Source organism: Zingiber officinale, chromosome 1A (assembly GCF_018446385.1).
Source record: "Zingiber officinale cultivar Zhangliang chromosome 1A, Zo_v1.1, whole genome shotgun sequence".
Taxonomy (NCBI): Eukaryota; Viridiplantae; Streptophyta; class Magnoliopsida; order Zingiberales; family Zingiberaceae; genus Zingiber; species Zingiber officinale.
This window is the reverse complement of record NC_055987.1, coordinates 150,579,060-150,590,409: the sequence shown is the minus strand read 5'-3', so window position 1 is coordinate 150,590,409 and position 11,350 is coordinate 150,579,060. Positions and strand designations below refer to the sequence as shown.

The following is an 11,350-nucleotide window of genomic DNA, read 5'->3' as shown; positions in this document are numbered from 1 at the left end:
CACACCTACCGAGGCGTACACGTGTCCTTTACCATACCTTAGTATGGGCTTGCTAGAGGAGCATGCCTGACACCATACTGCTACAGTCTGAGCACCTCTCTGATGGGACGACAGAACCTTCTGTCATAAGATTCTGCGTATGGCTTGGTCGTTGAACATGCCTGTTGTCAGAAGATGTTCCCCCATGTCCCCTTGTCCTTGTCTCTTTTTTCCCCGAGCCGAGCGTCCATCCGCTCGGCAAGCATCGGTCCGACCAGGCATAGGTATCGGTCCGACCGGGAAGATTTCACTCCATCGCGTGCTCGATTGAGATTGTTCCTTCACAGCATTGATGGTTTACGCCTCGGCTGAGCGGGCTACCCGCTCAGCCCGGCGACCCTGTTCACCATGAGCGTCGGAAACCCGACTCCCCATCGGGTTGTCTTTGATTCTGCTCGGACCCGTTCGGCCGGTTGACTCGACCCTTCCCCGATTGGCTGGCCCTCAGGTTGACCCTTTTGCCTTTTGACCTCTACGTGTCATTGACTCCCCTCAAAGGGGTCCCCCGTACTTATCGCCGGATCAGTTTAAAAAATTTTTAATTAAGTTTTAAAATAATTTTTAATTAAGTTTAAAATAATTTTTAATTAACTTTTAAAAAGATTAAGTTTCAATAATTTTGAGTTTTAAAATAATTAAGTTTTAAGTTAAAATAATTTTTAAATTAAGTTTTAAAATAATTTTTAATTAAGTTTAAAATAATTTTTAATTAAGTTATTTTTAATAATTTTTAATTAAGTTTAAAATAATTTTCAAGTAAGTTTAAAATAATTTTGAGTTTTAAAATAATTAAGTTTTAAGTTAAAATAACTTTGAATTAAGTTTTAAGTTTTAAAATAATTTTTAATTAGGTTTTAAAATAGTTTTTAATAAGTTTTAAAATAGTTTTTAATAATTTTAAATTAAGTTTTAAAACAATTTTTAAGTAAGTTTAAAATAATTTTGAGTTTTAAAATAATTAAGTTTTAAGTTAAAATAATTTTTAAAATAGTTTTTAATAAGTTTTAAAATAGTTTTTAATAATTTTTAATTAAGTTTTAAAACAATTTTTAATATGTTTTAATTAAGTTTTAAAATAATTTTTAAGTAAGTTTAAAATAATTTTGAGTTTTAAAATAATTAAGTTTTAAGTTAAAATAATTTTAAATTAAGTTTTAAAATAATTAAGTTTTAAGTAAGTTTGAAATTTAATTAGGTTTTTAATTAAGTTTGAAATTTAATTAGGTTTGAAAAAGTTATTGAACTCATGTTAAATTCAAACTTAGTTTTGGGTTAATCAAGCATGCTTCATAAGGATAAACTTTCAATTCAGTGGCGAGGCTTATGACCTTCTTGTGTATCAACGGTGGACCACTTGCTGAAGACTTTCCAAATTGTTCCCGCCCAAAAAACTTAATACTAAATTTTGGTCTAACTAGCCCATGTTTGACTGAGGTAGCTTCAGTCAGATCCATTAAGTCTAGTGCACCAGGTAGAATTCCATATTCAGCCTAGACATGCCTTCGACAAAGTTTTCTTAACGTATTATCATCCCAATCCATTCCGATACTATGTTGTAGGGTTTGGTAAACCTTTTTCATCTAACCATTCTAAGCAGAAAATAAATCTAATTCTAAGTGTTGAGTTTGGTTAATCAAGTTGGTTGTATTGTTTTCCTAGTTGCTCCCCCTGAGTCATAGCTTAGATAAGGTCTATCTAAGTAAAGGATTTGACTCTTAGGGACCAAGTAAAGGTTTGGTTTAATTGGTTTGATTAAATGTTTTGTTTAGACCCATGCTTGGACTTGACTTCTAACTTTTTGACTAATTAAAGATAAATATGATTTGTTTGCTTGTTTAGAGTTGTAGCCAAGTCCTGATTTATTGTACACGGCTCGTTGCGACCCAAGTACCATATTTAGACACTTGAATCCCAATTCGAACCTTTTCAACATTTTCTTGAGTCGCTCGACTTGACCCTTTAAGTTGGAATTCTCTTCCTCAAGTTTTTCAACTTGAGTTGAGGTTCCGACTTGAACTTGGTTAGTCGAATTACTCAAGTTAACTTGTTGTTTAAGGTGGTCTATTTCCTTAAGTAGCAAATTATTTTGTTTTTAATATTTTAACAATTTTTTAAATAAGCATTTAATTACTTTAAGTAAATTAGACTTGGAATAAATCGTTACCATATTTGGATTTTCGGATTGGCGACCTTCCTCGAATTTGATGTTGTTCTCGGACTCGTAGTCGGAGTTTTCGTTTCTTGCCATAAATGCAAGATGGGTCGAATGCTTTGTTTGCTCCACGTCGGACTCGTCGGAAGAAGTCTCGTCCCATGTCGCTTGAAGAGCCTTCTTTCGTCTAGTCGATTTAGACTTTTCTTCCTTCCGATTTGGGCAATCGATTTTGAAATGTCCTTTTTGTTGCATCCGTAACAAATCACTTCTGATTTGTTTTGGGTCTGATTGAGCAGTGTCTTCTTGACATTTCTTCTGAACTTCTTTTTCGTCAGAAGTCTCCGAACCATGTTGACTAACTCTTCTTCATTAATTGAGTCGGAGTCTGACTCGCTTTCAGACTCAATCTTGGTTTTTGATTTTGTTTCCTTGCTTGGACCTGCATACAAAGCAACTCCTTTCTCAACATGGCTTATGTTAGATTGTTCATGTAATTCCAACTCGCAAAATAATTCATCTAACTTAAGTATTGAAATGTCCTTAGAAACTTTGTACGCATCTACAATTGATGCCCACAAAGCATTCCTCGGAAAAGAATTCAGAGCGTACCTTATCGTGTCGCGGTTTTCAAGATTATGCCCGATCAGGTGGAGGCCGTTTAGGATGTCCTTCAGTCAAGCGTGTAGTTGTGAGGTCGTCTCTCCAGGAAACATTTTTATATTAAATAAATTATTTAAAAGTAAATCTCGTTTGTTTACCTTGGACTCATCGGTCCCTTCGTGTAGTTTGACTAGCGAGTCCCACAGTTCTTTGGCGTTGTCGTAGGGGCCTACTCTGTTCAACTCCTCCATTGTGAGCTCACACCGAATGGTGTTAATCGCCTTGTAGTTCAGTTGTGCCTTTTTGATCATTTGGGGAGTACATTCTTCTGGTTCTAATGTTGTTCTGTCTTTCGTTGGAAGAGTGTAGCCTTTCAAGATTGTGAACCAGAGCTCGATGTCGGACTTCAAATAACACTCCATTCTATTCTTCCAATAACTGAAATTCTCTCCTTTGAATAGTGGAGGTTGGACCGTACTGTAACCTTCTTGATACGAGTTCGACATCTTTGCAAGAAAAAAAATAAAAGGAAAAATATTTCCAAAACTTTTGTCTTGGGATTAGTAGTGCTTGAAAAATAGAAATGAGAAAAGAATTATTCTACAAGAAAAGAGAACAGTTTTAAAAAGTGCTTTGAAAATCGGTTAAGAACTTTCAGAGCTAACGAGGCTCTGATACCAATTGATAGATCGGATGCGAGCGATAGAGGGGGGGGTGAATATCGTGCTCTTTTAAAACTCTTCTTTAACTTTAAAATCAGAATTGTGCAGCGGAAAATAAAAAAAAGATGAATTCGTTTACTTCGTTCGGAGCCTAGCTCGACTCCTACTAGAAGGCCCGCGGTCCTTGACCGCACCGATGGACAATCACTATAACTCTTCTTTCCGAAATCCTTCGGAAAGAAGCAGATCGTACAGATACAAAAATAAAAGATAGTAACAGCCCTACTATCTTATTTGTATTTAAATACAATACGAGTAAAGTATACCGACAGTACTAATTGAAGGTTGAAGCGCGGTCGGTATTTCCGGACGAAGTATCTTGCACAACTGATGATGACTTGTAGCATGATCCGTTTGCAGAGAAGAGCTTTTAGATTATCAGTAGTGTTATTTAGCCTTAGACTTCGAGCCTCCTTTTATAGGTATACTGGACGTTCGGTCGACCGATCCTCCTGTTCGGTCGACTGAACACGCTCCCTTCCTTCCTGGCTGAAGTCTGATGCTGGCTTGATATTCTGCATTAACTGGTCTTTAATGGTTCGGTTGACCGAACTCTTTTTTCGGTCGATCGAACAGCTTCCTTCCTTGTTCGTCGTGATTTGCCGAGATCAACAGTTAATGCAACTTTAATGCTGATTGGTTCGGTCGACCGATTAATGTGCTTTCCTTCTGCTCTGATTGTTGCTGTCTGTGCTGAGTCTGGGTTCGGCCGATCGATCATAAGGTTCGGTCGACCGATCAGTATTTGATCGGACTTGGACTCTGTTCTGGTCTGGTCTGAATACTGCAGTGATTTTGCCTTGTTCGGTCGATCGATACAGTGATTCGGTCGACCGATTCAGTTGTACCTACAAAACAGTGTTAAGTAAAATTCTCCTGCAAAACAGATGTTAGAACAATAATATTATAATGCAGGAGTAATATGAAAGACAGCAGAACTGTCTTGATCTCAACTTTGAAACTTTCCCGGTTTCTTCAGTTGGATCAGCGACCTTACGTTGTTCCCTTCGGAAACACGACCTCACTGTCGCTCCTCCAGTTTGTTTACCTCAACCTACCTACCAAACTTTGATCCTCCAGATCTAGTTTGGACTTTTCACTCAGCCTTGATCAGCTCCCCAGGACTTTTCTCTTGATTTTCGGTCCTCCAGACCTCTTGATCACATTGCTAAGCTTCGGGTCCCCTCGACCTACTTGGACTTGCACCTGGGTTCCACAATCTGTTAAGATTTCTCCTGCCTAGCCTCCAATTAGATCTTTCACGGTTGAGTAAACATCCTGCACACTTAGTCAACTTGTTAGATCATAACAAAACTTAACTTGAACCTTTGACAACATCAAAACTTAGATTTGATTCTGGTGCAACTTGCACCAACAGTTAGAACCCCGTCCCAGGGCCTAGACCTGAGTATCTGACTTGTTTGTGATTGCCCGGGAGTTATACGGATGGTGAAACGAAGAGGTCTAACCATTATCTTCCCTTGACTGTTGACTATCATGTCCTTTTGATCATTGACTATCCAATTCTCTTAACCATTATCTTTCTAATATTATAGGGCCCCTCGTTTACTCACCATATCAATTACGTAAATGGTATCTTCCAACTATTACAAATCGAATCAATTTGAATAGTTGGAAATGTTAGTATTTACGTTTGAGATTTTATATAAAATATATTCTATATTAGAATTGGATTCAAAGTTTAAAAATATGAATAATGACAAAAATAATAATGATCATAAATGGATTCTAATCGATAAAGATTTATCGTATCTACCGCTGTAATTACAATTATAATCATATACCATAGTTATTATCATTATATTTATTTCTATATTTTCTATATATCTTAGCTGCATATATTTTATAAATAAGTAAATAAAGAAAGTAATTATTATTATTATTATTATTATTATTATTATTATTATTATTTTCTGTTCTATAAATTTGCTCTCGTCTTGCCATCCATCCAAGTCGTTCCTACGCCGAAATAGTGAAGCAGAGGCCATGGTGAGGCGCAGCGCGTGGTTTTGGATCATGGCCTTCCTTCACCTGTGCCATCTCAGCCTCTCCAACTCCGCAACGCCTCCGCCGCCGGTGCTGCCCGTCCCGTCGGCGTCGCAGCTCCATTGGCAACGTCGGGAGGTCATCATGTTCTTCCACTTCGGCATGAACACCTTCACCGACGCCGAGTGGGGCACAGGCGCCGAGAGCCCCTCGCTCTTCAACCCGACCGGTTTGAATGCCAACCAGTGGATGGACGCCGCCGAGGCTGCCGGCGCCTCACTGGTCATACTCACCGCGAAGCACCACGATGGGTTCTGTCTGTGGCCGTCGCAGTACACTGATCACTCGGTGGCGAAGAGCCCGTGGAAGGGAGGCAAGGGAGACGTCGTCGGGGAATTCGCCAACGCTGCCAGGTCTCGAGGGATCGACGTCGGGCTGTACCTCTCGCCGTGGGATCGCCACGAGAAGACCTACGGCCGGGAAAAGGAGTACAACGAGTTTTACATGGCCCAGCTCCATGAATTGCTCACCAAGTCAGAATCGCCGTGAGAATTCAAATAAATGCAAATATAATCAGTATTAATTAAATGGTAGATTTGGGGGTTGCAGGTACGGGAGCATTTCGGAGATATGGTTCGATGGCGCGAAGGGGGAAGGCGCGACTGAGATGAACTACCACTTCCAGGACTGGTTCCAGATGGTGAAGCAGCTGCAGAGCTCCATCAATATCTTCTCCAACGCAGGGCCCGACCTACGCTGGGTCGGAGACGAGTCGGGAAGCGCCGGAGACCCCTGCTGGTCCACCATCAATCGTAGCTTGCTCAGGATCGGAGATGCGAGTCTCCTAAGGTGAAGACGATCGATCGTATCAAGTTTTGTTTCCTATTCGGGCTTATTGTCGATATTGGCTCACTTAAATCGCCGGAAGCAGCTACTTGAAGACCGGCGATCCGCAAGGCGCGGACTGGGTGCCGGCAGAGTGTGACGTGTCGATCCGGCCAGGGTGGTTCTGGCACAAGAACGAGACGGCCAAATCGGTGAGCCAGCTCTTGGAAATCTACTACAATTCCGTGGGGCGTAACTGCGTTCTGCTGCTCAACGTACCCCCAAACACCACCGGACTTGTCTCCGGCGACGACACGCAGCGGCTGAAGGACTTCCGCGCGGCGATCACTCGCATTTTCTCAAACGACCTCGCGACGGGAAGCGCGGCGACGGCCAGCAGCGAGTGGGGCGGTCCGGGCGGCGGCTTCGCAGCCGCCAACGTGCTCGACTCCGACGATCAGACCTTCTGGGCTGCCGACGGAAGCGAACAGCAGGGCGCGCACTGGATAGAGCTCGCGCTGCCGGCGGCCAAAGCGAGCTTCAACGTGGTGAGGATCCAGGAAGCGATCGCGTTGGGACAGAGGATCATGGAGCACGAGGTGTACGCCGACGGCGTGCTGGTGGCCCAAGGGATGACGGTGGGGCACAAGCGTCTCCACCGGCTCACGACGTCGGTGACGGCGGCGCGGGTGAAGATTCGGATCACCAAGTCGCGCGGGACTCCGCTGCTGTCAGCCATCGGCCTGCATTACGACCCCTCAGTTGACGGCCCTGGGGAATTCAATTAAAGAATCAAAGCATGCATTTGCAATTCAACCAACGCTATCTCTTCTTGTTTCGAGCTTACCAACCTCAACAATCTTATAATAGCTGAGCACTCCATTTCATGTTGTTCAACAATCTTATAATAGCTGAGCACTGCATTTCATGTTGTTCAACAATCTTTCCAACTTCAACAGATACTTATTAGCAAAAAAAAAAAATGATTTATAAAATAGAATGAAGCTGATAGAGGTAGAAAAAATAAATTTAATTTAATAAAAATAGTTTCTATAATATTTAATTATCATTTTTGTTGAATTGGATTTTGATGCGGTGATTAGGTGGGGTCTCATCCTGTTGTCGCGTGGAGGTCAAAGTCAAGATGATCAACAGATGGATGACCAGGTGGTCGATCGAGTGAGTTATACGCCGATCGGGGGTTGAGCACCGACCCATCATCTTAGGCACAGGGAATAATCAGACCGACACTCAAAGGACGTGTAAAAATCGAGTCGAGTGGCTATCCCGCTCGGCCCGACGGTGGACAACACAGGCAGAGGACTTTCAGCCGAGCAGCTTTCCCACTCGGCGCGACAGTGGACTTTCAATCCACTACAAAAAATAGGCTTTCTGGGACGAATTTTGGGACGAATTTAAAAAAAAAATCATTGTAAAATTTTTTGGAACGAATTCAGTTTCATCCCAAAATGTTTGATGCCAACTTTTGGAACGAATTATGGTTTGTTGCAAATTTGGCAATGAATTTGGGGACGAAATTGGCGACGAATAAAATTTTCGTCCCCAAATTCGTCGCAAAAAAGCATACACATTTGGAACGAATAATTTTTTTGTTGCAAACTTAGCAACGAATTTGGCGACGAATTGAAATAATTTTTTTTGCCAAATTTGTCCCTATTTTTGCAACAAATTTGGGGACGAATTCGGTGACAATTTTTTTTTTTGTTGCTAATTTTGTCCCTAATTTTGCAACGAATAATAAATTTGTTGCAAAATTGCCAACGAATTTGGCAACAAAATTTGGTAACAACTTAAATTTTCGTTGCCAAATTCGTTGATAATTTTCATAAGCATTTGTGATGAATTTGGCAACGAAAATACTAATTCAATTAATAAATAAATTTTCGTCCCAGAATTCATCATCCACAGATTCGTCTCAAATTCTGGGACGAAATTTGGGATGAAAATAAATTTGTCGCAAAATTATCGAGGTATAGTAGTTACGATAGAATGGGGACAAATCGTTTTCGTCGCTAAATTCGTCCCTAATATTAAATTTTTTTCCCAAATTCAATTTATTTCTGCAATTCAATCCATAGATACATAAACACCAAATTCAAATAACATATTATATACATTCAACACATCCTAATTTCACATACAGTATTAATAATTGAACTAAACTCATAATTCAACAAATATAAAAATCTCAACAAATTTTACAAGATCTATCTTGTTCAAGCTTCTAGAAAATATTATACAAGTTCAACAACCAAATGTTATATAAGTCCATCATCCATCCAAGAAGGTAAATAAACTAAAAATACATCAAGTCATCTTCGTCTGCCACAAAAGCTTTGCTCCCCCTCAAATCTCCTTTGCCTACATAACAACAAACAAATAAACCAGATCATGTGTAACAAGAAAGATTGTAAATATGATACGATATGCCCATGTAACAAGAAAGATTGGAAACAAGACATAACTGTGAAATTCCTTAAACATTCAAATAAATGTCTTATTTACCAATGATATGAACCATCCATGTCATAGCAACGGTAAATAAAATTATAAGTATCTTGAAGCTAAGTACAAGTATCGTAAATATGATACAACCTAATATAATTGGCACATCAAATTGTTATGATAATACCTATTTCACCATATCAATCAATAGCTACAAATATTCAATGTCCATGTGACATGGAGAGCATGAAAGGTATTCTTAAAATTTCCTAACATATGAAAATAGCTCAAATGCAGAAAACATAAACTAGTTAAGCTTAATTTGGTGATACTAGTCTTTTAGTACTCATGGTTACTTGGTTGTTAGGTAAACTCTAATCATAATTTGGAATTTGAACTAATAATGCAGTAGTAACAAATTTCAATAAATTAAAAGCAATTAGAAATAAATAAATAAATAAATAAAATTAAAAGTTTAGCATGTTACTTAATACTTACTTTTTTCTCCGACCTTTAGTTCGCCTCACCAACCCTGTTAAAAACAAATTGACAATATTAATTAAAATAAAAATTAGAAAAGTTAACAAGCCATTGATTAATGTGTAAAACAGTAAACATGAGACAAATAATCATCATACATAATTAAAATCATCAAAAACCATCACCACCATCATCGTTATCATCGTAGTCATCATCGTAGTCATCATTGGGAGGATTCTGACTTTGAGCGGAGCTCAACTGAAGGTGTCGCATGATTAATTCTTGTTGTCGACGCATATCTCTAATATCTTTCTCCAAGTTAGCCCGTTCTAGGTCTCTTTGCGCCCTTTCTTAGTCTCTTTGCAATATGAATATGAAACCAGTACATAAAGTACATGAGATGGGCCCGCCTGATGAAGGGGTGGCATAGGTACATTGGCAGGGGAATATGATGCCGGTGGAGAAGACACATGGGATGGTCCTGCCTGATTAGGGGGTGGCATATGTTCACTGGCAGGTGATGGATTTGTCTGGTCCTGTGACCGTCGTCTACGTCCACCACGTCGAAATATATGCTGAAAATTCCAATAATTTGATAAAGTTAATTACAGATCTGATACATAACAAAGGATAATTAAAAACTTATCATTTTTTATGTAAAGATTCTGGAAAAGGGGGGAGGGGGAATTTATGAAATGTCACCTCTGATGACCTGTAGGAACAAATACAATGTATTAACAGATAAAGTAAATCAAATTATAAAAGAGACAATATATACAATAAATTATGGGAAATTTCTTTAAATAAGCTAACAAAACTTACCCATCATCAAAAATCAAAGTCATCATTGTCATTATCATCCTCCTCCTCCTCCTCTTCCTCCTCCTCCTCCTCCTCCTCCTTATCATCATCATCAATTTTACTTCCATCTACGTTTATTACTACACCGTTTGGATCTCGTAAAGTTGGAATAATATATTCCTCAATCTAAAAAGTGTTTGCAACTTCCTCTTATTGATATGCAATGTTTTCCCAACGTGCCTCAATTTTTTTTCGTGCTTTGGTTTTACAAACAACCCACCAATCAATCTTATCGCGTTTCAAACTCGGATATGAAGAATAGAATACTTGAATTGCTTGTTGTGCCAACACAAATGGTTCATATCTCTTATAAAATCTCTTATGATTAATTTCAACTAAATTATAATGTGGATGCACTTTCATCCCTCTAATAGGGTCAAACCAGCAACACATAAATAATATAACTTGCATTTGTGGCCCTGGGTATTCTACTTCTATAATTTCATCCAACAAACCATAAAAATCATTGCTTGCACCTCCTTCATTGGATGACGATACACACACCCCACTATTCATGGTATTCTTTCTCATTCCATAGTCTTGAGTATGAAAATTATATCCATTTATGAAATATGCTGGCCAAGTGCGTACGCATGAATTTGGACCCCATGACAGATGAATTAGCCTTTCTTACTCAAGGTGAGCTTGATTAGCTTGAACCTAAGGTCAAAACACCAATTGTTAAAAGTATGCATATGTATCAACAAAATATAGATTGTTTACTTACATATGATTTGAACCATGCAGCAAATTCTTCTTCACAAAATCGATCAAACTCTTGTGTCGATAATTCAGAATATAAGTTTTTAAATATCCTACTCAAAAAAATATATTGTTACACAAACAATTGACAAAATAAAAAAATAAAAATAAAAATATATACTTACTCATAATATGACGATACTTCTGGACAATTTAGTAAAATATATGTTTGGGTTGCCCGTCATTCTTTACCAGCTAAGTATCTTTGTTTACATGGTCCACTTGGTCGACCAAGGTAGTTAAAAATTAAAAATGAGATAACATTTGGATCAATAGGACCCTCATCATTTTTGCCCGCTCTTCGCCTTTTGCATTGAACATGAGGTTCAAAATAATATGATGCAAAAGTGGTGACTTCCTCCACAATGTATGCATTAACAATAGAGGCTTCAACTCATGCTTTATTTTTTTCACTTTTTTCTTCAAATGATAT

The 11,350-nt window shown here is 38.8% G+C and overlaps 1 protein-coding gene across 1 annotated transcript; it reads left to right on the top strand.

Annotated features, from left to right (window-relative positions):
* The first annotated feature begins 5,474 nt into the window (after positions 1–5,474).
* On the top strand, positions 5,475–7,404 carry LOC122011119 (alpha-L-fucosidase 1-like). The gene is made up of 3 exons (XM_042567551.1): positions 5,475–6,056; positions 6,133–6,372; positions 6,455–7,404. The coding sequence occupies exons 1-3, from the start codon at positions 5,524–5,526 to the stop codon at positions 7,134–7,136; spliced, it is 1,455 nt and encodes a 484-aa protein (XP_042423485.1). The 5' UTR covers positions 5,475–5,523; the 3' UTR covers positions 7,137–7,404.
* Positions 7,405–11,350: the final 3,946 nt, after the last annotated feature.

Coding starts and splice junctions, on each gene's coding strand:
- LOC122011119 (XM_042567551.1), top strand. CDS start 5,524: ATGGTGAGGCGCAGCGCGTGGTTTTGGATCATGGCCTTCCTTCACCTG. Junction 6,057..6,132: donor CTCCATGAATTGCTCACCAA/GTCAGAATCGCC, acceptor TGGGGGTTGCAG/GTACGGGAGCATTTCGGAGA. Junction 6,373..6,454: donor GGAGATGCGAGTCTCCTAAG/GTGAAGACGATC, acceptor CGCCGGAAGCAG/CTACTTGAAGACCGGCGATC.